The sequence below is a fragment of the Pezoporus wallicus genome, unplaced genomic scaffold (genome assembly GCF_028554395.1).
Source record: "Pezoporus wallicus isolate ANWC-B61680 ecotype Strahan unplaced genomic scaffold, APGP_CSIRO_Pwel_v1 contig_7073, whole genome shotgun sequence".
In the NCBI taxonomy this organism is placed as follows: Eukaryota; Metazoa; Chordata; class Aves; order Psittaciformes; family Psittacidae; genus Pezoporus; species Pezoporus wallicus.
Genome location: NW_026641326.1, coordinates 1,017,564 through 1,043,877, shown reverse-complemented (window position 1 = coordinate 1,043,877; position 26,314 = coordinate 1,017,564). Strand labels below are relative to the sequence as shown.

General features: G+C 45.6%; 1 protein-coding gene across 5 annotated transcripts in view; it reads left to right on the top strand.

Annotated features, from left to right (window-relative positions):
* LRIG1 (leucine rich repeats and immunoglobulin like domains 1) overlaps nucleotides 1-26,314 on the top strand; it is a 90,813-nt gene that overhangs the window by 50,206 nt on the left and 14,293 nt on the right. For all 5 annotated transcript variants that reach the window (XM_057422924.1, XM_057422922.1, XM_057422925.1 and 2 more), the window contains exons 4-9: nucleotides 8,336-8,473; nucleotides 9,489-9,632; nucleotides 11,837-11,980; nucleotides 12,770-12,913; nucleotides 18,123-18,266; nucleotides 21,754-21,834. In XM_057422924.1, coding sequence (XP_057278907.1) covers nucleotides 8,336-8,473; nucleotides 9,489-9,632; nucleotides 11,837-11,980; nucleotides 12,770-12,913; nucleotides 18,123-18,266; nucleotides 21,754-21,834 — 795 coding nt within the window. The remainder of the gene's footprint in view (nucleotides 1-8,335; nucleotides 8,474-9,488; nucleotides 9,633-11,836; nucleotides 11,981-12,769; nucleotides 12,914-18,122; nucleotides 18,267-21,753; nucleotides 21,835-26,314) is intronic.

Genomic DNA, 26,314 nt, shown 5'->3' with positions numbered 1-26,314 from the left:
AATAACAGACCAAAGATGTAAGATGTAGAAACGCTGACCTGACTGTCATCTGCCAGCAACTGAATGACCCCTTTCAAATACTGATGCAACTTGGCCTTTTAAAGAGGCTCTGCTGAGCCCCACGACCCCATTCAGACAGCTGGCACAGAGCCATGTGGTTTCCTGCATTCTTGTGTGAAAACTGCCATTTACCTTATATGACTCTCTTCCATCTGTTCCCGTGGGACAGTTCTCTTCCTTCTTGGCAGAGCCCAGCACTCAGCAGGGCATCTCCTCTCCTTTGCAGCCTTTCTCCGTGCTTGCTCCAGACTGAGGTCAGGGAATGTGTGAAGATGGAGGGTGGCAAAAGCAGTGGTTTGGGCTGAGAAGTGGAAGAGAAGGGGTGTGAAAGACTAGCATGGCTCAGAGTATCCATAAACTGGCTGTTTCAAAACCAGCACTGATTGTACTCCATGACTTAGGGGTCCTTTCCCTCCCTTGTACCAGAGAACTGGCCAAACTGCATTATATGTTGGGCAGCCCTTGCTAGAGGTGCCTGCCCTGAGCACGGCAGGTGCCTCATCCCATTGAGGGATGCACACAGTGACCCTGAAGGTAATTGCTGAGATGTTCTGTGGTAGAGCCGCACACATGGTGATGAGGTTGTGTTCTGGTATTGAGTTCATAAAAGTTCAGGGAAGCTCCTTAAAGAGGGCACGTGACAGACAATGGAAGATGCTTTGCACGGGCTTTCTAATGCATCTGTGCCCTTTGTGAATACGTCATTTAAAAAGCCTCTGCGGGGTACAATCTTAAAACATCCTGTGTAACCAGAACAGAGCAGAAACTCTGGTCCTCTTGGAACCACCCTGTTGCTGATGGGGGGAGCTGTGCCCATAACAGAGACTGTCTTGTCTTCAGAAATCTTAATTTGCTTTGATGTCATAACAGGTTGTGTAATTTTGTGATAAGACAGCCTCTGTTTTAAAGATGACTAACTTCTCCTCCTGCCTGTCCTGCATGTTTCGCTCTGTTAATGGAATTGAATGCTGAAGGCTTAGGAGGTTTTGTATTGCAAAAAAATATCCAAAATCATATGGTGGCAAGTCAGCAAAGTCTGGTGAGAGTAAATGCAGATCAAAGTGAGGGAGAGAGCTTTTAAAAACTACATCACGTACCTCAGTGCGTCTAACACACAGCATAAGGTCATCTAACATGTCAGGAAGTTTCCTGCTAGTGCAGAAATACCCTAAGAGAATATGTATCTCACTGGATGTGGCATTTCTGGTTACATCAGAAGAAAGGCTTTCCTTCATGCAGTTCATACTGAACTCAACAAAAGGCCTTAGTTCATCAAATCCAAGCTCTTGCTTATGTCCAGCTGCTATGAAAGTCAGTTTCTAAGAAGTATGCATGATCTTTGCCTAACTCTTATCCATGTGGCTGCCTTATGAAAGAGCTCTGAGAGTGTGCCTGGCAGGAGAACATCTGCCTGTGATTAGGTACCCAGGGCACAAAGATGCTCTGAGGCCACACTTGGACTGCACCAGGGTCAATGGTTGCAGTCCATTGGTGTGAGAGGCAGATGAGTTTAGTCCTGTGGGTGGCCATAGAGCAGCCTTTAATAGATAGGGAAAACACAGCCCTTGAGTCACGCTGGTCTCACATGAATAGTCCTGTTGACTGCAGTAGAACTATTTGTATGAATAATAGTTTGCTTGTGGGAATAAGGAGCTCATAACATAGCCCTTTGCAGTGTCATGGACTTGACTTGCAGGTGGCTGCTGCTCCCGGGTCCAAAGGGATGAATTAGCAATTCTTATCTCCCACATTGCTTTCTGACTCTAAACATCAGTGACCTGGAACAGGAGATGTAGTTACTTCACTATGAAAGGTTGCTTTCAAAAAGGAAGAAAGAAAACTTGGTTTTGAAGCTCCTGTCTGTCTCAGCTTGCATATATAGCTGTGGGTAGTTTGCTTCATGCTTATCCATCCTAAACTAACAACAGAGGGTGAGAACATGACCTGATGAAAGCCCCCTTGAAATAGATCTGTTTTGATAGCTGATGTACAGCAAATGGAGAAATGTCTGTAGACTTTCTACCATCTAGTGTGTGATAGTTGGAACAGTTCCATCAGCTTCTTCTTGCTTTTTGCTTAGATATGATGGCTTCAAGTGAAAAACAGTGTAAAATGGCCATGGATTTTGTTCTCTGCATCTTAGGCCTTTTCTGAAGGGGTGCTAGGGAGAGGGAAGCTCCTGACACGCAGCCTAAGACAGAGCATGTAAACCATTAAGAAAACGTGAGGATGCCTGTAAAAATCATGCAATGTTGGGGTTTCTTGGTGGTATGTGGGTGGGTTTTGTTGTTTTTTTTTGTGGCTGACCCTAAACTACAGTGCCTGTCACTGCTCTGCTCTTGTGCATGCAGCCTGCACCTGAACAAACAGAGCTTTATCTGTGGCAGCCTGGGAATCCACCAGGACTCCTTGGGGGGAAAGAGTGATTCAGAGCATCTGAGAGAAGCGTGGGCTGCTTTCATGCATCCTTGCTTCCTGCCCAAGTGATAACCCATGCAGCCTTACTTTGCAAGGGCAGTGGGGCTGCTCCCATAAGCAGATACATGTTGTGTTGGACAAAAAAAGTACCTTCTTGTAATGGCATGAAATCTTGAGCCTCACGGATTATCCTGGCAAGGCTGACATGACAATGCCAAGTGTCAGGCAGCTAGGGAGCCTTTCCCAGAGCAGTTGGGAAGTGTGAGAGCTTATGGATTCTGGGCACTTCAGCCCTTCAGGGAAGGTCTCATGCAGAGTAGCAGAGGATGGTGTGCCATGGATTTCCAGGATGTCGTCTGCATGTTTACTTCATCTGCTGCTGCAGCCGTCTGCTTCACTATTCCAAGGCAGCTCTTTCACAAGTTGTAGTACAGAAGAGGAACTTTTCTGGAATAAAAATCTTTTTTTCTGCAAGTAAAATATTAAAGTAATAGAAGAAGTTCTGTATTGATAAACTGTACGATCTTTGAGTCAAAGCTGATGTCCAGGTCCTAATGTCATTCTCATCTTGGCTTTTTTCTTACATTAATAAGAGTGACTTGGGACAGATCTTCAGTTATTGACTGTAATAAGGTGACCAGAACACACAAACATTTCTGTTGCTGCTATTGTAAAAACAAACACATCTGCCACATTGTCAGCTCCTCGTCATCCTTGTCAGGAAGATTGCTCAGGTGCTGCGTTCTATTCAAGAATAGAACAGTCTTTTATCATTTGTTTGTGTGTGTGTAGTGAGTGATGGGCTAAAATCAGCTAGTAGATCATTTAAGGTGAGAGTTCAGGAACCCGTGCCTTGAATCTTCTTTAGCATTTCTAGGAGGATCAGTATTAGATCCCATCTTTTCTGTACTGAGAAGGTGAAGGAGGAGTAGGGCAGGTAATTCCAGGCATGGCTTAGTCACACTGTATGTGATCCATCTCCTGTTACAGTGCCTTTGATCTCCCTCCCTTTGCATAGCCTGCATCTGACACCAAACCTTACCTCTCCTTCAGCAGCAAACCCCATAACTCTTTCTGGCTCCAGCATTTAGTTTCTCTGATACTTTCCCCGTATGGAAATATTAACCAAAGCCTGAACTTTTTAATCTCACTGTTTCTAGTCTTGTGATCTCCTTTGTATGCTAATGCTGAAAATGTGCTGGCATATGAATAGAACCCTACCCGAGGTGCGAACCTCTCTTTTGAAGCTTGATTTTATTCCTGATGCCTCTAACAGGTGTTGGTTTAATAGGTTTGCTGCATTACGGCTTGCCTCTATCTTTCTTGTGTGAGCCCAGCCAGATCTGTAAGCTGACACGACATGAAGGCCAGGCATGTGACTTCTCCCTGCCTTTACCCTCACTTCACACCAAACACTTGTGCTGCGGACACCCGGCAGTCAAGGCAGCTTTAATTCAAGCTTTGTCTAAACCAGGAGGTTTTGTGCTGATTGTATTTGAATCAGCCCAGCCAAAGCCCCCTCGCGCATTCCCATCCGAGGGTCTGCTTGCTTTGATTTTCCACTGTCAGCTTTCTGAGGGGCAGCTGCTGAAAGGAAGTGAATGTGGCTTGGACAGCAAGAGGAGAAGTGTATTTGTGCTGCTCTCTGCAGAGATTTCACACGAGGAGTTTGAAGCCACGGTCTGCATTACACTGATCAGTGCTCTCCAAAGGACAGGCTTGCTGCGAAGAGGAAGGTGAATTCTTCTCCGATTAGGTCTAGTGGAAAATGTTTCACAGCCTGTTTATCAAACAAATATTCACAAAGACTCTTCGAGTGGGGAAACCCACGGGGATTAAAGTGTAACTTTACCTCTAAAATACGAGATTCCTGGAAATGCTGCAAGCTTTTGACTTTGTGCCACCTGTTGTTTTCCTGCCATCCTGTTCGGCTCCCTCCTGACTCAGAGCAAACCCAAACATGCTTTGGCTTCACTGGAACATTCTGCTTGTTTTTCTGTCTCATGGCAGAGCTTCCTGATGTGGTCCTCGTGGAGCTGGTTGAGGTTAATCCCAATCTCCTGTAATCCTGAGGGGTCTGTTCAAGAGCAGTGCTGAGAGGCTGTGCTACCTGGGGGTGTTGAACCCTGGTGCAGGAGGGTTAAGCAGTGGTGGCTGGAGGGCAGGGAGCTTCCTTCAGCTCTTCTCTCTCCTTCTGTAGTTAGTGCCGACATGAATGTCAAGCAGTTCCTCAACAAGTGCCATACATACGCGCCTCAGAGTATGACAGTAATCCATTGCTGACTTTGAGCTATCTTGGTTTGTCCCTAAGATGTTACAGTATGAGGTGGCTCTGGGAATGAGGTTGGGTTTGCACCGTGGAGTTCAGCTTTCATAGCCAGATCCTTCCATATTCATGAGCAAACCCAAATGGACTGCGATGGGCTCCTTGGTTGCTGTGATTTCTTTGTCACTTGAACTGTTTTCACTCCAAATTCTTAGTCCTCGGTGAAGGCAGTCCTGCATCTTCCTAATCCTGTAGTGCATTCCCATATACAGTTGGTAAACTAGAGGTAGAGAGGGGTTAAGAAGCTTGCCCAAGGCAGATGAGTCAGTGCCAGAGCTGGGAATAGAAACCAAGAGACTTGGCTCCTGCTCCAGGCTCTAATTGCACAATCTTGCATTGAAGCCCTGTCATCATATACTCTTGAGGTAACACTGGTTGAAGTGAGATGGGGGAAGCTGTTTCCAGGCTGTGACACCTAAGGAGAGGGGAGAGGAGGAGACACCTGGAGCCAAATTGGTTGTGGAAGCACCAATAATTGGTGCTTTAAAGCCTGGTCTCAGCAATTGGTCCTAAAATCTGATCTGCCGGCTTTGAAGCCAACAAAGTGTAAACTAAGGAGCTGTTTGGGAAAAATCCAGCCCTTTTCCAGTCACTGCTAAAGGGGAGAGGCAAAGGCAGAACATCACTGGTCTTTTCTGTAAAACACCCTTGCAGTGAGACTGGGCACAAAGGCAGGCGAGCTGGAAAGTTCCAAGTGATAACAGGAAAGGTTAAATCCCATTTCAGCTGTTACTGCAAAGAAAGAAAAAGAAAATGTAATCAAGCTAGTAAAAGGTTTGGATGATGTTGCATTCATATCACATGCTGTGTATAGGAAAAGTCAGCCTGGCTGGTTTTGTTTGAAGTGCAGTGCTTGAGAGGGTGCAGTGCTTTGCAGCGAACTGTCTGACATTCCCCAGCTGGGACTGGCTGGGGATGGTGTTTGGAGCTGAGAGTTCCATTTGGAGTCGGCCCATGTTTGAAGGAGACAGAGGGAGAGAAAGGAGCCTGTTTCTTTCCTGTGTGAAACAATGCATCCATCTAATCTGCCAGCTGTAGCATGTGGAAATCAAGGCAAATGGACAGAAATCACCTGGAAACTGTGAATATAGCTCAAACAAGAGTTCTTTCTTGTCCTTTCTTCTGGGACAGCAGGGAGATCTGGCACATTGGATATGCATTGACCAACTAAAGCACAGAAATATTAATACTCTAAAAAATAACATTGGCCTCTGAAGAGTGCTTCGTGTCCAAATGCACTCTATGCTCTCAGTCCCCTTGCACAGGCATTGTCAGGTAATCTATAGAGTCTCCACATTCATGTGTAAAAACCTTCATTTCCTTCTAATTTACAGCCAGATTCATCTCGGCCCTCCCGGCCTAGATGAGATCAGAGCTTAACTCGCAGCCCCTGCTTCAGGAGAGCTCCAGAAAACATGCTTGGGGTTTGTTTTCACTTATGTCTGTGGAGCTATTTTCCCGAATCAGAGTCACACATACACAGGTTTAATTCTTTTGGGAAGGGAAGAGATTAAAACTTTTGAACTTGCTGATGCTACTGATCAAGTTCATTGCAAAAGAAACTAGTCCTTGGGGAAAGGAAATCCCCCTCGTCCGTGTGCTGAGTTTATGGAGGTCACAAAATTCTGGGTGAATTTCCCTGTATTTTACTCTTACTTGTACGAGTAAAATTAAAGTAAGAGTTGAATTCAAGTAAGAGTGAAGTAAGAGTTAAATTCACTGGTCCTCAGTCCTATTATGTGCATGGATGTGAAAATTGAGTTTTCATTCCTAGCTGTAAATGAATATTGGTCATTTGGATAGTAGTCATATCGTTGCCTTTTATGCAGTTAGTGGCTGTAGAGACCTGTTTGCCTGTAACCCGTGGAATAACGAGTTTGGGGATGTGAGTTACGACTTCCCCTTAATTTGGTACCTTTTGCATCGTATTAGCAGCATATTGCTATAGTGGTATAAAATTTGTCCTTTTATGAGCCTATGATGAATTAATGAAGTAGCATTTAAACTCTTTAATCAAAGCAGTGTTTCTGTGAATGCTTTGCCCGTATAAGTGAGGATGATGTGCTGGCTGTTTAAAGGGTGAGTCTCCAGAAAGCAAATTGTTCTGGGGATGCAGTTTTTACCCTTTTGCTGTTACAGATGCCAGCAAATGTGGTGAAACAATCTGGTTTTAATTACAGGGAGAGTAAAGGAGCAGATCCCAGTGTGGGGAGCAGGTCCCTTGCCATGTGCTGTTGGTATTTTGAGGGGAGGGGTTTTCTTCTCAAGAGACTTGTCTGAACCTCTGGGAGAGCTTGAAGTGGGAGTGAGACTGCAGAAGACAGCAGCTTCAGTGCCTGGAAGGCTGTGGTCAGCTCATCCATCAGTTTCAGAGAGCTGTGTTGTGAGAGTTGGGTTGTCCCGGTTTGCATTCAAGAGTGCTCTCACTGGCTGCTGTCTTCTCCTCTGTCTTCTCAGTAGGTAGCCAGACGGATTAAGGCACAGTTCTTGTCTGAGCTCTCTCTGCTATCTGTTATTATTCAGCAAGTTCTCAAGTGTCTGGTGAGCATCCCTGTTTGGAGTGCCTCACTCACAGCCTTGCCAGTAATACCAATGACTGGTCTAGATTCACACCAGGCATGTGCTCTGCTACTTGTGACTAATGCACAATGTATTTTTCTAATTGATTACTGTTCTCTTGGCTGATTCAGGCCAGAAAGGAGTCCAAGGAAAGGACTCAGGGTTTTCTTACTTAGACCTTGTTGAGTACAGATAGGGTCTAAGAGGTACTTGACTGTTTGATGGCTGTGGAAACCCTGAGGGCAGCTTGTGGTGCCTTCTCTAAAGGAAACCATTGGGTTGAATCCTTCAAGCTGTGGCTGGTAAAACAGTAAACACAGGCGATTGTTATAGGGTCTGAGCTTGGTGCTTGGGCACAGCATTGGCACTGTGGAGTTTTCCTATGGTAACAAAGCTAGCAAAAGATGAGGAATTATTTGCAAGCCCTCTTACAGTGTTCCTGTGCATTACAACCCCTTGTAATATAGTCTAAAGCTGTGAGCTTTTGGAAAGATCCATAGGAAGTGAGGAAACAATATTTTGTAACTTGCTGAGATCATACTTACTCACCTGTTTCCCGCTTGGAAAATTCCATTCTCTTTGTATAGCATTGGCAGGCTGCTTAAACCATTGAGGAGCACCCCTTGCCTGCGGGTTTATAATCCAGCCCTGCGTATAACAAATCTGTTCTGAAAGAGCAGTTTTGTGGGATTCTGATATTAAAACTGATGGAGTCAATAGTTCTGTAGAAGAAAAAGGTCTTGTGCTATAACAGAAGCGTCTGGAGGCTTGCAAATATCTGTGAGGATCAGCACGGGGATGAAGGAAGATCCCTCTGGTGTGGGTTTCTCCTTGGACAGCTATTGAAGAAGCACCATAACTCTGAGTGTAGGGACTGAGAGGCTGGCCTCTGGGCCTGCTGCAACCTCGGGTATTCTTTCTGTTCCTCTAAGAGAACTAACTTGTCTCTGTTTCTCCTCCGCTCTGTTTCAGGCATCACAACAGGATCCGCAGCATTGAAGCAAGTCAGCTGAAGCCCTACGTTTCCCTGGAAACGTTGGACCTGAGTTTCAATGACATCACAGAAATCCGAAACGGCTGCTTTCCACAGGGACTTCACATAAAGGAGCTGTGAGTTTTTCTTGTTGGGAACAGCTTTTGTTGAGTTACCTCAGCAGAGGAAAGGGCCTCAAACCTTTAAAAAGAGACGGAATGAACACACAAAGTACGGGGTTGTTCCTCAGGTTTCTAAGTGCAAAGGACAGCTAGAAGGCAGCACTTTGTCCCTACTGTCAGGTTGGTTTTTGAGCTCTGTCTTTTTGGTTTCTGATGGATCTGTAAAGAATACAGGTTATTATTCATTATGTTGCATGGCACTGGTGCAACACAGAAAAGGTATCCTGCATCCTTCAGGTGTGGTTGTCTTCACACCTACAAACCAGAAGAGCTGTTTGCAGCAGGCCTGTAATGTCTCTGTCCCAATGGCAAGTGTATATGCTGTTTCTCAGATCAGATGCTCTGGAGGATCCAAGGGGAGGAGGGAAGGGGGAATGAGTATTTCATCATCAAAGTGACTACTGAATGTTAAAACCAGAAATCGCTCATTGGTTGGTTGAGGAAAACTGGGGGTTAAGCAGAGTAACACCTTCCTTATTCAGGGAAACATAAAATAATCTGGTTTAGGTACCTTTGAAGAGGTGCAGACAGATAATCTGCTTGCATTAAAGTTTGCACCTAAATTTCTGCCCCTGGTTGTAAGAGGATACAGAGAATGGTGTTGTGACTGATGCTTTCCTGTTGTCCTGTAAAAGCAGCCTCTGTGGCTAAGGCTAAGTAAGAAAGAGCCCTGGGGCAGATGCGGTGGAGAAAATGCGGAATGAATAGAGCCATCCTGCACTGGAATATTCTCCAGTTTCTGGCTTCCACTCCGGATTGCCTTGCTGAAATAAGAGGATATCAAGGAGCTCTTGGGAAGTGCATAGCACTTCTCTGACACATGGGAAGGGCACTGTGCTCTTTGTGCAGCCAGAAATCCAAGTGATCCAGAGCTGTCTCTGTGATTTCACCAGCCTGTCTGGAGACCAGTGAAATGCTGATAAAAGATTTCTGACTGAACTGTTCATTTTTCTGCTGTGATTTATTGCAGGTACCTGGGGAGCAACAGAATCAGCACCCTGGAGCCTGGTGCTTTTGATAGTCTGTCACGGTCCCTGCTAACACTTCGTCTGAGTAAAAACAGGATCACTCAGCTTCCTGTCAAGGCATTCAGGCTACCCAGGCTAATACAACTGTGAGTAGAAATGCCCACTGTAATTAAGCTCAGACACACTTTATGGAGAGAAAATATCCCTGAGGATATACACAGCAAATGTCACCCTTCCTCACCTGCTATCTATAAAACTTAGAATACACTATGCAGTAGTCCTCTGCCAGCACCTAGTGCAACACGTTAGGAGAGGGTCCTTTTTGTCTTGTAAATATTGCCTTTTCAGGCTGTTCTGATCTGTTATGAAGGGAGGTGTGCTGCAGCAGACATCAGCATCTTGTGCACTTAACAGTGCAAGACAAACCCATTCCCTTGAAAGCTGCTGGTGTCTGTGGCACAAGAGAGGTTTGGAAGATGTTTGTATTGCAAGTGACAGAGCTCAGCTACTGTGTTAGTTTAAGACCACACATATCTTTATGTGGTGGTAAAAAATCAGTGATGGAGGGTTGTTAAACTGTGATATATTTGGGCAGAGAAAATAGCACTTTAGATGAGTTAACACACGCATTGTTGTTGGTCCATATGGCCTGTGGTCCATATGGCAGGAGCTGCGTGGGGATGCATAGACATCTGCAGCTATAAATATGCTTTATGTGTAAAATAGCACTAACGGGTTTAACTTTCCCCTTCTGCTCCTGGTGGAGAAACGGGCCCAGCCTGAGGCATGTTGCAGTTTATCCTTCAGATTTGATAGGGAACAGGTCAACCTCTCTCTGTTAAAAGTCCACAAAAGCTGCTGGAACTCACGCCTCTAAATGGCAACCTCTTGATTGAAAGACAAATCCTTAAGTCAAGGCATGCCTAAGGAATGAGTGTGCATTTATGCTTGCATATATGTAAGATTTATAGCTAGTTTGGGACTGCACAGTGTGACGCAGTAGCAAATGCATCTTAAAGTCTGTTGCCTCTCAGTTAGAAGTTACTGTCCATTGACTGAGAGCTTGTAACCCTCTGCATCCTGTGCAAAATGAGAGTCAACTCAATCTGTTTAGGATCATAGTTTTCACTGAAAGTTGGAGTAATTGGCATTCTTAAAGACGGCCTCACAGCTTGTTGTTTAACCCTAAAACATGAATGAAATGCAAGCTATACAGACTTGGTGTGTTGTAGAATTCACGTTTCCTGGCAAAGCATATTTTGCTATAGCCTAGGAAGTGCAGTAAGGCAAGAGTCTTTAGGCCTGTAAGATTTTAATCGCTTGACTTTAATTACACTTGAGTGCAAGTTCAACATTGTTTGTTTAGGCAGTTACGAAGCAAGCTTAAAGTTTCTACAGCTTCCTCATCTTTTCCAATACAAGTTCTGATGTTGTAACCTCCACTGTTTTCTTCCACATAAACACTGAAGAGGGAACCACCCTTAGGTTAATCTTGTATGTGCAGAAAGGTATCTGGTTTAAAAGCTCTGTCTAAGGCTTTTAGTGCATTGTGTTAAGTTTTCCTCTGAATTTAGGGAACTGGTCTGTCTGGGTCTAGCAGTCCATAGGATTCTTTGATATAGTTGGTAGAGGTGTTGTGAAGATGTTCACAGTGCTATTCAGGCAAAAGGTATTCCCAAAATTTAGGACCCCATCCTCACCCAGGGAGGAAAGAAATGAAATTTAATGAACCAAATTGGAGGTCTTTGTATATACAAAATACTGAGGCTGCCTTATTATTGGAAACGACTTGTTTCACTCTTTATTAGTGTCTTATAATAGGAAGAACATGAAATCTTTCAGGGGAACTGAAAGCTTTCCTTTCAAACTTAGCCATAACATTTCCTCTTGGGCTCACAGTTCTCAGGGCACCCGCTTGTTTCAGAGCACGTTTTTAACTGGGCAATTAGAAGTCCCATGTGTTGTAAGGAAAATAATGCTGATGTTTAACTATGTGCTTCTAATGGTGTCTCTGCCTGAGAGAAGATGAAGTGAATTCATCCTTTTCATTGATGAAAAGGATAAATGGCTTAAAAGAAATGCAGAGAGAGGAGGGATGAAGAGGGATTGCTGCACTGTGTGATTTCTGTATAGTGCAAGTCTGTCCCAGGGCAAGTTTGTTTAAGGGATCACACCCAGCTGACTTCCCTGCCTAGCTCTGGAATTGAAAGTTTCCTGTGTGCTTCTGCTGTCTCCTGGGAACTGCTGACAGAGGAGCTGTTGGCATTGCTGTCCCCATTGTATGCTGCACAAATGCTTTTGTGACAAAGAACTGGGATTTAATAAACTTTTATGGCCCTGGTGATTTTAGGGAGCTGAACCGGAATCGCATCCGCCTGATCGAAGGCCTGACGTTCCAGGGACTGGACAGCTTGGAAGTCCTGAAACTCCAGCGCAACAACATAAGCAAGTTGACTGATGGGGCTTTCTGGGGTCTAGCCAAGATGCAAGTTCTGTAAGTGGGGGAAATGGGCTTTTTTCCCTTAAGCAGCCTAGATTTCTCTTATCATGTCCTTCACTTATCAGAGAACATTTGTGCTTCTTTCTGTGTCCTGCATGCACAGAGCTCTGACAGCAGCTTCTGTTTCATTAATCCCCATTTTAGTGAAGCTCATTGCTTTACCAGGTTCAGTAAAGGAGTCCTGTTTTTCAAGCTGTGGCAGTATTTCTTTGCTTTGAACATTCAGTAGGATCTCAACTGGTCTCTAAATAAAAGTTCACGTGGCTTCTGCGAATTTGGAGTGGTACATGGAAACTCTGTGTTGCAGACCTGATTATTCTGCCTCTTGGGATACCCACAAACCAAGCTGGCCTATCTCAGCGATGTGTTCTTTCCATATGAGAGAATAAATTGAACAGTCATTGCAGAGAAATGCTTGAAACTTCCAACATGAGTTACTTTCAAGTGTGTTTGTGTGGTCACAAGTGATCAAGGCAGCATGTTTCTGGATGCTGCTGTCACACAACTGAGGCTCCGCAAACACAAACTTGAATGGGATGCTTCAAGCACAGTTTACTTGCAGTGGAACATACCTCTGCAGCCCCAGCTCATTCTGGGCGTTTTCTTTGTGTTTTCCTTGAATTTCTATTCTTCACTTGCACAAGAGTTGCTTACACATGCATATATCCACATGGATTTGTAGAAAGGTGCGTGGGAATAGCTAAAATTCCAGTTCTTGTTGGAAATTGTTCAGTATTTGGCCAGTGCTTACGTGTCAATTCCTTGTGGTTTTTGTCTCCACAGCCACCTGGAGTATAACAGCCTGACAGAAGTAAACAGTGGCTCTCTCTATGGCCTTTCATCTCTGCACCAGCTTCACCTCAGTAACAACTCCATATCCCGCATCAACCCTGATGGATGGAGCTTCTGTCAGAAGCTGCACGAGCTGTAAGATGGTTTCTGTTGTTGGCTGGGCAGAGTTTGATGCTAATGTAACATAGGTAGGAAAGGGGAAACAGGATTTTTCCCAATCATATGGCTTACAGCTCTCACAGTATCAACCTGTAGAAATGCAGGAGCTGCGTCCTGTTAAGTGATGCCCTTACTGTTCATGATGCTGTGACCTTCAGAGGACCTGATTAAAATAGGTTTGCACCGGCAACAAAGATTAGAACCCACTAAAAGTATACAGTGCCAAAGGACCTGGAGAGCTTGTGAGCTGCAGCTTGCCAACACTTTCTAACTAGCTAGTTACAAGACATGCACAGCCTGCCATATAATGATGACACAGCCTGAAGGAAGCTTTGCTTTATCCTCTGTATTTACAAAGAGCAATCATGGTTTTAACCAGCAGAGGTTTGGCCCTTTAAGGCAGTTCTCCTTGTTTCTCCTGTTTACACTTTACCCTTCCTGTAAGGCTCAGTTGTTGAAAAGTAAATCCATTGACTTTGCTCTCCTGAGATTTCCAGCTGTGAATACAGTCTCTTTGATAAATGAAAGAAAGCCTCGCTGCTGAGGACAGCACAGCAAGGGTGTCTTTTGGGTCTGTGGCACTGCTTAATGCCTTTTTGAAGAGGCACACATGGATGCTTGCAGTATTTACAGAAGTAGCTGTCATCCCCTTGGTGGGCCTGTGGAAAGATTCACTTTTTTCTTTGGAGAACTTGACACATGTGGTTAGCTGAACTGCAATTCATTCTGCTTGGTGCTCGGAAATCTCTTGTTAAACATTGTTAGGGGTTGTCCTATCCACCAAAAAGCAGTACAGTAAAACAGCTTCCTGCTTTCAGAGGCCTTGGTCTGGACTCACACTTGAAGGCTGGTCGGTATCAGCCTACCCAGCTGGGAGTCCCTAATCTTTTGGGATGTGGATTCAGAGATAGGTGGACATGGCACATGTCATTCCTCTAAGCGTAGAAGCTGTAGAATTCATTTGTTAGCCAGGCAGGTGATTTTTTGGGGCACAAGAAAGTAATTTTTTTTCCCTTTAGTTAAATACTCATGTGCTTGTTTAATTGCCTAATTTTCCAAATTGCTGTGAAACTGCCTGTGCCTAAAGGGCTCCTTTACTTGGCACGGTGTTGTAGACAAGGGAGAACTGTTCCTTCACATGCAGATCCTCAAGTGATGTTTTACTAGGTTAGGGCAGCGTCAATAAAGAAATCCTAAAGGCAGCAGATCAGAGTCAGCACTATGCCTGTGGTCTGCTTGAATCTAAAGCATCATAAAGGGAGAATCTTCCTTCATAAGGCACTTGCAGTTGTATCCCTGGAATACCAAATTCAGGTGACTACTGTGTTAGCAGCATAGCTATGGGAGCTTTCTTGGGCACCTCCTATCTGGTGTCTGTGTTGAAGCCTTATTTCAGCCTAGGTTCAGATGGGATGGGTAAGTCCCATCTGCATCTTGCAGAGCTTATGTCAGAGCTGTTTAGAGAGAACCATGCTTGTCTTTACTACCTGACACTGTCTTTGCAAACCTTCAAGGTTTAGGTTAGAGGTTGACTGTCTTGCTGACATTCTGTATTTGTTAGGTATGGATTGGGATCATTTACCAACAAGCAGTGCTAACAGTGAGCAGTCCTGGCTTAGAGGCTATCCTCTGCAGTAACTGCAGAAACCCAGTGTAGCACTCACCTGGCCTGGTGCAGGATAGGGTAGATGTGGAAAATGCCTGGTGGTGTGAGGTGGTAGGAGCCACGGGGGCATGTTCAGCCTGACAAACAGGATTGTGCTGGAGTGTGAGGCCAGAGACGACATGGGCTGAGATTGGGAAGGTGATTAGGTAGGTGTTAGCACAGATCCCTGCAAAATAGTACAGGCTCTTGCAGGTGTTGCCTTTAGGGTAAAGCTGCTGCAGGGAGGCATCAGATACTCCTAACTGAAACTCCCACAGCCAGGGAACACTTGTAGGAGAGGTCTGCTCTGAAATTGAAGGGTGAGGAAAGGAAGGACTAGATAGATCTAGGCTGTCTCTGTTCAAGTCTATGAATGTGTACATTTTGTTCCCTCTTAAAAGATCCTTGCTCACCTTCACTATTACTAAGGCTCTACTGGGTTCAGTTACCAGAAAACACTCTTTGATTGTACAGGTAATGAACTTCAAAGTTCAAAGAGAGGTGGCCAGACCCTTGCTTATCTGTGCTAAGGAAGGAGGTGATCATCTGAAGGAAGAGTTGTATCTCCTTCAGATGCTGGGAGAAAATGTGACCCCAAGGCTCTGGTCTGATGTAAAAGCTTACAAGGAAAGAGAGGTTTTGCCTTGCTAAGGGCAGGATAAAAGGCTGATTGTATTCACCAGTCAGGTGCTAGGGCATCAACATCATGGAAAAATCCACAGTGGGAGCATAGGATTTCATCAGAGGTAAATGATGTCTTGGCTGCTGGGTCTTTCTTTTCACTTTATATTTACAGTTCGGTCAATGGGGATGAAATGTGTTAGATGTGCCTGGTCCAGAACTGCCTGGCAGCAGGAGCTCCAGCTGCACAATAGGTTTCTATTTGAGAAAAGGTGAACTCCTTTATGTCCCAGTTTTGGCATGCTGCTCCGTGTGCTGCCATCCTGCTTCCTCACCAGGCCAAAAGGGCTGTGAAGGCAAACGTTCCCACTTGTTTGTTCCCATGATTTCTCACTGCTAGAGAGATGATGAGGTAGGGGAAGCAGCACTCACTTCTCAACCCAGATAGTCCAAACTGCTGAGGAGGGAAACATACAAAGTGTCCCATGGCAGGAAGCAGAACCCTTCCATGTTGAAGGGAGCCACTGTCAGGTGTGTTAGCTCCTGAAACCTTCCATCTGGTTGCAGTCATTGAGAGAGCCCTCTACATACTGCTGCTGTCCATCCATCCTTCTTGAGGTGCTGTCAGAATGAACAGAGGGGAACCATGCCTTCATCAGTTGTGGCAGGAGCTCTTCTGTGTAGAATCAAAAGCAACTATTTTTACTTCAGCCAGGCTTAGGATTCCTTTTGAACACTTTTTTATTTAAGCAAAATTGTTTCATCGCAGGTGAGGATGTAATTTTGACCAGATGCCAGTTCCTCATAGCTAACGCTGCAGCTTCTTTAGGAATGAAAGTATTTGTCCCATAGCTTCTGCAAGTTCATTAATCAGTGATGATTCTGAAGCTTGTCCTCTGCTCACTCACCCAGCTAAAAGACAGGCAGCTCATTTCCCAGGTAAATGACTGTCAGTGCTCAGATTGTCTGTTTTGACTTAGCTTCTGGCTTTGCACTGACTTTCACACCAGCCATAGACCCTTTTTTAAGCGGCCTTGTTAACATGTGGTACTAGAAGAGGAATTCGGAGGTCTGGAATTCAGTTGAGGCTTTTTTTCGTGTTGCCTGTACAATGAGATATTTCAGTGCTTGTTCAAAGCTGCATAACTCCACTTTCTGAAGGTTAGTAGCCCAGATCCTCACATCTTCTGAAGTAACTTGTCCTCTCAGGTGACTGAGAGAAAAAATCCAATGCAGCTGCCCTTTGTAAAGAGGGAAGCTTGAGAAAATGTGAGTAGCAGCAGGTAATTGAATGCCACTTTTTATACCTTCAGTATGCAGGCAACTTAAAGGTAAGGCTGTTGCTGGTCACACTCATCTGCCAGCAGCCCTGCAGGGCTTACCCAGCTGCAGTGACATCCAGAGATCAGGAGGAATATACTTGCAGCAGGGAGCTGTGGGTGAATGGTTCAGGCTGAAGATCACTGACCAGTGACTGCCTGCTGGTGCCCCATTTGATGAGCCATGCTGGCCTTCACTGTCGCCAGTGCTGCAGCTGTACTGCTTGCATAGAAGATGGTTGCATAGTGTGTGAGGTGTCTGCCGTGGGTTTTAGCTTCCTAGGGCCTGCCCTCTGTGTCAATCTCAAGAAGCCTCATCTGCACCCTGGCTACAAGAGGAAACCAGCTTTATTCCCACCAGTTGCCAAACTACAACAGGAGTAAGCATTTAAATAATCTCCAAAACCCAGAGATAATCCAGACAAGGGGAAGGGATGGAAAGCAGGAACAAAACCAACCCTCCAGTATGAGTCACTCGTAAGTGAAGATGATTTCAAGCAGGCCGTCCGCTCCTTGACAAAGGGGAGCATGAGGGAAGGTGGCTGGTTTACAAGGGGTGCCTCTTTTCCTTCGCATGAAAGGAAGCATTCAATTGCCTTGTGGTGAAAAGCTTTTGGTTCTTGCCTGGGGTGGAGCAGGCTGTGGGGACACCCACACGCAGGCGCCCAGGACTTGCTGTCCACAAGTGCAGAACGATAAGACACCTCCTGAATGCAGAAGTCCTGGGCCCTGCCAAGAGCCCGTGTGAACTTCAGAGGGCATCTGTTTGACGTCACTCTGCATCTCCCAGGGCATGGGGGGGCTTTTTCCTGTCGGCCTCAGAGGGAGTCCATATGGGAGTGAGGATTGAGCACAACCAGGACTGATGTCAAGTGTTACCTATCCGCTTGGGGTCTGAGAAGGGGTGGTGCTCCCAGACATGAACCTAGCCATAATAGTGGTTTGTCCCTGCTATACCTGACAGCATGTGCATTAGGTTATTGCTCTCATTTGCTGCTGGAGGAGCCTCTATTGCCTGTGTAGAAGACTTCCCTATAGCTGGCCACGAAATGCCCCCTCTTCCCATATGGTTATCCAAGCTGCCCCACAGATATCTTGTGGGAATATTTGCAGACTGCAGCCATGTATCTGATGGGGGGCTGTAGGGATGCTGGGGAGGGACTCTTCATTAGGGACTATAGTGATAGGACAAGGGGCAATGGGTTAAAACCTATACAGGGGAAGTTAAGATTGGATACAAGGAGGAAGTTCTTTACTGAGAGGGCGGTGAGGCACTGGAATGGGTTGCCCAGGGAAGTTGTGAATGCTTCATTCCTGCTGGTGTTCAAGGCAGGGATGGACAGAGCCTTGGGTGAGATGGTTAATGTGAGGTGTCACTGCCTATGGCAGGGGGGTTGGAACTAGATGATCTTAAGGTCCTTCCCAACCCTAACTATTCTGTGATTCTGTGATTCTGTATTTCCTAATCAAGCTGTTATGTATTCACTCAGTACATATTGCCTCCTGTAAGGTGGCTGTGGGAGGCAGGCATTGCTTGGTGCAGGAGTTTGGCAAATACCGGTTGGATTGACAAGGGCTGTTGTTGTTTTTTTCCCCTCAGAATACTCTCTTACAACAACCTCACCAGGCTGGATGAGGGAAGCTTGGCAGACCTTGGGGGACTGCATGTGCTACGACTGAGCCATAATTCCATCAATCACATTGCTGAAGGTGCTTTCAAGGGACTCAAAAACCTGCGTGTCCTGTAAGTCACTCTGTCAGCTAACATATACCTTCCCTCCACAGTTCACGTTCTTCCAAACTGTTCTGCTTTGCAATTGCTTTGGGTGCCCGTGAGACGGAATCTAGCCCAACTGAGCAAAACCCCCTGAGGTTTCAAACCTTCAGCTGACAGTGGCATTTCTCTTGCTATTTAATTGAACTTCATCAAATTCATAGAAATGGACCATTTCTATGGACCATTTCTATGGTTGGGTCATTCTGTGCTCAGGAGGAATAGGGAATGATTTCTACCACTGACAGAGCAGTCTTTTCCACCAAGGCAGCAAGAAGCTGTTACAGGTACCATGAGAGTAATCTTTGTCTTTCTTTCTCTTTGGTGCAGAATTGGGCTCACTTGGGTCATGAAATGTTCTGTGGATCTGATTTTCATGGTAACCCCTGAACAACAAAAAGGTAGTCGCCATGGTATCAGAAGAAAAGTTTCATGTGCCCTAATACTGAATTGCCAGATGATCCATCCATCGTTGGCTGTGGCCATTGCCTAGAGACTTTTAAAGTCATTGACACAAAGTAATACTTGGAAAGGAGCTTGCTTGTCTGGATACCAGCTTCTGAGATACTTGGGCTAGTAGAGACCATTAGATCAGTCTGACCTCCTCTGGTATGGCAGCTGTAGAACTGTACTATTACACACCGTTAAACCCAACAGTAGATTGAAGAAGATCTGGGCTTGCCTTAGAAACATCAGAAGATGGGGAGTCCGATACTAATAATTGTCCATTCCTGCAGCTGTGTTGCCTCATTCCCCCTTATTTGTAGCTGCTGAGCTGATGGCTGCTGTCCTGCAGGGGCTGTGAGCTCAGCCCCTTCAACTGGCACACCTCAAAGTTCTCACAGTCTGCGTTACAGCACCCTCCGCACTCCCAGGCTGGTTGAGTTCAGCCTGATTCAATTCTTCCTTCAAAAGAGAAAAGAAACCCCAATACTTCTGTTCCTTTTCAGAAGCCCATTGTGGCCTGAGTGATTAAAAAGAAATGGGAACAGAGAGGTCTCCCCTCTTTGCAGTACATTTTGCATCTTACTCTTTCCTTTATTGAAGTTCACAGTGAAGGAAGTGACTGGAAAGTGAGTTTGGGTTTTGTTCGCTTTTTATTCCCCCCCTTTTCTTAAACTGAAGCCAAAGCCTTTCAGGCACTGGGCATTCAGAAAGGGAGCTCTCTGAGACAGCTGTCAAGACCGGAACTAAAGGTTTCCAAAGAAAAATGGAGGGGAAGGGGAGCTGGTAGTTCTCTTTGCTCTGCAGTGAATGTGGAGACTCTTTCATGTCTAGGGCAGAGGGGGGAGGCGGAGAGGAGGGGAGTGTGTGAGTGAGCTCTAATTTAATAAAGAGAAAGGCCTATTGGGTCCTGCACCTGGTGAAAAAGACCCGAGCATGCTTTAATTATGGGCTATTGTTGGGGAGCCTTTGGTGGGTGTGAAACTGCTGAAATGTGGAGCTATTCAAATAGAGGTCAGGCCCGGAGACCTTGCAGCACAATGATTAACAAGGCTGTGAGCATTCAAGCTCAGCCAGCCAGAAAGAATAGGAAATTGGCAACAGGGCTGGGAGAGGACTTTGAATACAAAGAGAACCAGGCCAAAATACCCCACTCTTTTTTCTCTTCTCTCTATTTTCACTCATTTGTTAAAAAGGTTTTTATTCCTCCTTTCGAGCACTAAACCTTTGAGTTGCCTCTGGATGAACAAGCAGTCCTATTTTCTTTTCCTTTCTCAAGAAAAGACAATGTGTGGTAGTCAATTAATAAAAGTGTGTGTCAGGGAGCTTCTACAGCCTGTTCCCACTTGTCTGTTTCTGCCATGGGAAAGGGTTTGTTGGCCCAAAGACCAGTAGCCCGTGGTGGAACTGAAGAGGAGAAAAGTCTGAGAAGGGATTTGCCCCTGTAAACCAAACAGAACAACAGTCATTGGCTTGGCAACCACAGGGGAAATACAGAAACTTAGCTCCAGGAAGATGCATTTGCTCCTGCCCCGCTCGGATGGTGCTGAAAATGTCAGCACATCAAAGAGTCTCTCTTGGACTTGTCTCTTAGGCCACCACAGCATTATGTGCACCCATACCCCATGGGGATGTCGAGTTTTATCCATTCCTTTGGCATAGATCACCCTGACATCCACAGTGAGACCAGGGTTCCCCAGGGACATGAGAGTCGGGTCTCATGCTGAAGCCAGCTGAGATGCAGGAATTGTGGCTTTTGGCCATCTCCTTTCACATCTTTAGTTCTCACACCAAAGCTGGGAAACAAGCAGAGTCTGCAGTAGCTTAGGTACGGAGAGCAGGAATCTGAGCCCCATCTCTACCAATGGTGAAACTGGGGGAGTTCTTCCTTTTCTATTCTCCTGTGGGTTACTCTGTATTGGTGCTGCACAGCCCAGAAGCTGCTCTATGATGCCTATGTCTGGCATGGTGCAAAATGCAGGGGGTTTGTTTCTTCTTTTTTGATCTTCTTATTTTAAACTGGAAATGTTCTGATAATGATCTTCAAAAGGTGCAAAAGGGGTAGCTGAGGGTTCACGGGGGTTATCTGGGTGGTGAAGTTTCTTTTATTGTGGGGTTTTGCTGGGTTTTCAATCCGAGTGATGTAACAAAACCAACAAAGCCTATTTATTTTTTCTTCCTTTCTTTGTACTTCACACTAGAAATGATGAATTTCTGTCTGTGTTGCTGGGTGTTCATTGCTTGCTGGAATTAAAGCTGGGAGGGAAGGATTTTTAGACTGTTTAAACAGCTTTTGTGGATCTCTGTGTTTGTTCTGGGTGCTTGTTTTTCTTCAGACCTCTTTGACTCGTGTAATTGATGGTCAATTTGAAAGCCAAAAGAAGCTCATTCTGAAAAAGGAATTCTTACTCTTTCTTTTTTGTTTAAAGTGGTTATACAGAAAGTCGGATTTGGGGGGGGGGGGGGGGGGGGGGGGGGGGGGGGAATGTGTGTGTGTGGGGGGTGATGGTGCTTGTTGAGCTTTCAAGTTCATTGCCAGAAAAAAACGCAGCTTCATATAGAAAATACACCAAATCATCTTCCTCTATAAACCAACACATTGGAATAGCCAAAATTATCTCAATTCATGATAGTAATGTTTAAATACAGCTGTTTCGTTTAGTTTTGGGGACTTTGTATATTCTTTCCTCCTTCTGTTCGAATGCACAGACTCAGAAAAGAACTGAACCCTACTTGTTAAAAAGCAGCTATGTGCCACTGCTGCTGTCTTAGAAAACAGGGGTTTAGCTAGGAAAAAGCCAAAACTCTCTTTGGAATGCACCACCTCAGCATGGATCAGTGCAGGACAAGTGGTTAGTGCTGCTTTACTGCAGGACTCTGCTTTTTCTCGTAACTGACAGGAGGAAAAGGGAAGCTCTTTGTTGTAGCATTCTCAATCTTTCTTCCTTTTGTTTTAACTGGTGAGCCTAGGACTGAGACATTGATGATGAGATCTCTCTTGTCCTCTCCCCAGGGAACTGGACCACAACGACATCTCGGGCACAATAGAAGATACCAACGGAGCCTTTACAGGCCTAGAAAACCTGAGCAAGCTGTGAGTATCCCTGGGTTTGAAGTTGTGCAAAGCAGTTGTGTTGTGTGTGGGCCTCTCCCCTCCGATGCAGCCCTCATCCCTTTGGAACAAGATAAAACCCATCAGAAAATCTGAGCTGTAGTAATTTTGCAGGCTCTCTGCAAGAGTGCAGATGTGGTTATCAAGCACTTGTGTTTCTAACCAGATACGAAGCCATTATAGTCCTTTTAAAGCAGTGAACAGCCAGTGCCACATACTGTAGTTCAGAGACACAGGAGAGAGAATCTTAAGTTGTTTTCATCTGTCAGATTCAGCACAACTGTTCCTTCTAAAACTAAACAGCAACAGAAAAGACCCCTCGCAGTCTTCAGCGAAGCACTGATTGATGCAGCAAGTAACAATAAACAGAAGAGAAAAATCACCCCACTTCCTGTTACAACAGAGGATTGAAACAGGATTCGTTTCTGTGGGATACTCTGAGAGTGATCTTTTGGGCTTGCTTCCATGTGCAGCGACAATAAAAGGCACCATGGGGCACAGGCTCTTATAGAGATAAAAAGAAACCTAAGGCAAGCATGCGCCTTGCAAATGTTTATAGCTCGCTTGGCTTTCGCAAGTATTTTCACATTGCTCTGTACTTGTTCGTGTTCCATTTGAAATCAGCTCTGTAAATCAGCCCTGTCAGAGAAGTCTCTGATGGCTTGTGACAAATCAAGAGTCTCTAATCATTACCTCTTGCTTTTGTTTAAGTTCTCAGCACCCCCCTATCACGCTGTCTCTGATGCCGAGATGGCACAGCCAGAGGTGCAGTAAAAGTACCTCGATGGATAGCAGATGGCTAGAATGAATCCTGGCAGGCGGTATATTGTCATGCTCTCATTAGAGACTCCTGGGGGAGTGGGAAGAGCCAGGCCAGAATTCCTGGGGAATTTGGAGTCACAGACATAGGTGGCATTTGATCATTGCTGAGGGGAGTGCCTGGATCCAAGGAGAGGGGAGCTAAGTTGTAGCTGCAAGTGAGGCAGAAGGCAGAGGACTTTGGGCATGGAGAGTCAGGCAAGGAAGTAAAAGAATTGTGGGAGAGCAAGAGGCCAGTAGGAATTGCTGTGCACGTGGAGTTGGGAAATCTTCCCACGAGTTGCTGGAAAAAAGGCAGAGGAGCAGATGTGTTGGGTAGGAGAATCCTTGGCGACTGTTGCTGAAGTTTCTGGTTTGAAGAAGGCAGTGAAGCCATGTGAGTAGCTAGAAGGGTAGTGGGAGCACAGGCTCCCAGAGGGATTTGCAGGCTATAAGATTGTGAGCCTGTAGTGCTGATTTGGCAAGGAAAGAAGGTAGAAGAAAGGAGCAGATAGACAGAGCTCTCCTGGTGGGACGTGCACTGTAGGGCATCCCTTCAATGTGGCACTGACATGGGAGCAAAAGTGGCGATCCCAAGCCACTGAGATGTGTTAGAAATGCTGGTGCAGATAATAGGGGAGAGGTGAAAAAGCCAGAGGAGAGAACACTGGGGGAAAGAGCTCAGCAAAAGGATTGACTCAGCAACCCTGAGCAGTGAGCACTGATGAGCTGTTGCGGGGGTCAGGCAGGGGCCAGGAGGTACTGCAAGGAGCAGGAGGAGGAAGGAAAGGAGCAGGGGCAGCCACGGGGTTGTGCAGGTTGTGTGCTTGGAGCTCTGGGCAGAAGCTGGAGCTCCCCAGTGAAACAGCCGTGGCTTGATATGATCAATGTTTGTCATCTGGAACAAGGTACAGCTCCAGAGAGGGCAGGTTTTCTCTGCTGGTAGCAAAGGATGCACTAAGGGCTTGATCAAGTCTAAAGAAGTTGGGTTTGCATCTTTATTCATGTTTCCTGTCCTTCGTTGCACATACATGTTCAGTCAGTCCCGAGTCTGGCTGGGCACAGGGAAGGACATGGTTTGTGGGGGCGGTAGCAGCAGATTTCATAGCTTGGAAGAGCGTGTGGATCAGGTTGGTCTTGAGCAGACAGGAGTGAATCATAGAATAGTTAGGGCTGGAAAGGACCTTAAGATCATTTAGTTGGTTTGATTATCTAACACAGCAAACCTGCTGTGGGCCAGACAGGGTGCTGGGATTGTTCATTATCAGGCAGAGTGTAAGGCTAGAAAAACCCTTAGAATACGAGAATTACTTCATTGTATTTCTTGAGGTGTTCTGGGGACACTTGAGTTTTGGGGACACTTGAGAGTAGTCACTTTTGAAGGGATCTGCTCAGGTCTAGTTTAGCTCATCTGCATGTAAATCCCAAACTCTTAAGGCTGAAGTGAATATCCTTCTTGCTGGTAAATACCAGCCTTTACAGCAAACATTTCACTGTGTGATTTAGGGCCCCTGTTTAAACTGTCAGCCACCTTTAGCATTAGCATTAGCACAGAGAAAATAAATGGGCACTTCAGAGGAGACCTTCCAATGAATTAATAATCACCTCAGCTCTGTGGAGATTGCCTTAAAAGCCGTTCCCCTTTGATATGGCACAGATTAGCCTCTGAAAGGATTTAGTGCAGAGAGGGCTGTTGGCTGAAATGAAGGTGTTAAACTGAGAGGTGGGGAGGCCGGTCACTTCAGCCTTCCCTGCATTATATATGAAGCTCCCCGGGATGGAGAGCACAGCTAAATTAAAATGTTGCTTCAAGAAAGAGGGAGTTGGGAGGCACCGAAGCAGAAAAAGCAGCAGTGGAATCGCCAGGGAAGGACAGGTTCCCTAATGCTTCAAGCTGCTAAATGTAGCCGGTTTGTTGATGGCTTACTCAGTGCCTGAGCTCTTCCTGCAGGTGCAAAACTGGCTGGAGGAGAAAATGCTGCTTTCTAATGAACTGCTGCGTGCCTAGCGTGTAATTACACTTATGCAGTCACTGGGAGAGCAGGCTTGTGCCCAGCTCTGCCCACAGCAGAGGAGCGTTCCTGGGCTGCAGCAGGCTAATTGTGGAGCTGCATACCACTGCCTTTGCATTCCAGCCAGCCACAGCCCTTTGAAGGGGGCCGCTGGGTTCAAACCATTCCAGAGTGGGAGAAGTGGTTAGTTGAAATTTGAAAGGTGTCATGATTTTAATGAGTTCGCTGGGGCATGGCTTTGTTAACAGTGTCTTGTGTATTTCTCATGCATGGAGCCATCAAACTGTACGCACCTTGTATACAAGTGGTGTATACATTGTGTAGTCACATCCGCAGACATCCTGCTTATCTCTGCATGGATAAATGGACAGATATAATTGGTATCTCTGATTTTCAAACTCAGGAACCCACCGTAAACAAGAAATAGAAATCCCCAGTTACCAAACCCAGGCTCAGCACAAAACCCTCATTTAGGAATATGGCTCCAGAAATTAGTGTGTATGGATGCAGGCACCACCCAGCGTTTGCATATAGTAAATTATTTACTATATTAATCATTTTAATGGATATTTCAAAGCCTTCATTAATACTACATCATTTTTTAGCAAATGATGGTACACACATGATTACATACAGCCTTTTGGTGCTTAGGATATTTCATCCGAACCAAAAAGCCAAACACTCTGATGCAGTAAATAGGATTCTGCCTGTAGGAGAGAGCTTCAAGTGTGCCTCACCATAGAGGCTGGGACATGGCTTTGGCTGAAGCCAAAGCTTTTGGTTGTGTTTTGCTCTAGATGTACAACATTAGTGATTCTGGGGCTATAGACCTTTTGTGTGGAGATGGGAGTTTTCTGTCTACTCAGTCATTAGAGTGGTGGCTCATCTGATGATACCATCATCAGTGTGATTGGTTTTGTGAGGACCTGCTCAGGGTCATAGTGATGCCCAGTGGCAGGCACCCAAATTCCCTCCAGAGGCAAGAGGCTGCAAGGACAGACAGGACTGCAAGGACTGAAACAGTCTCAGTCCTCACTGTCCTATGGTGTGATAAGCCCTAGTTTTCCTTTCTACCCATTGTGGCATCCACTGCTTCATCCACACAGAATTTGGGCTTTCTGGGTGCCAGTGTTGAGACACCAAATTACCCTGACATTGGAGGGTGCTTTGTGGAAAGCCCCAACAAGCTCCTGCAAACGTATTTGCTCATGTAAGGGCTGCACATGCTTCATCTTGTATCCCAGCCAGTAGCAAGTGGAGGCACCATCATAGTTTTAGAGCCTTTTAGGGTTGCGGATGTAGGTTGCACTCTATATTGAAGGAAAAGTTTTGAAGGAAAGCTCAAATCAAATGCAGCACCAGATGTGCAGGTTTTAACCTGAGGTGTTAGCAGTGACTTGCACTGGACACCATGTGGATGATAAAAGCATGCACCTGAAAGCCAAACCTTAGAGAAAAAGCATGTCCTGATTGATGACATTGGTTGATGTTTTATTAAAGCAGGTGAGGACACTGTCCATTTTGCACGGGTCCCCTGCCCTTGGCCAATCACCACTGGTCAATATTTATAGAGAGCTGTTACTCTGCAGATAGCAGCTGCCTGTGATGGTTCCAGCTGGCTTTTGCCTGCTGATAAGTCCGCTCGTGCTGCT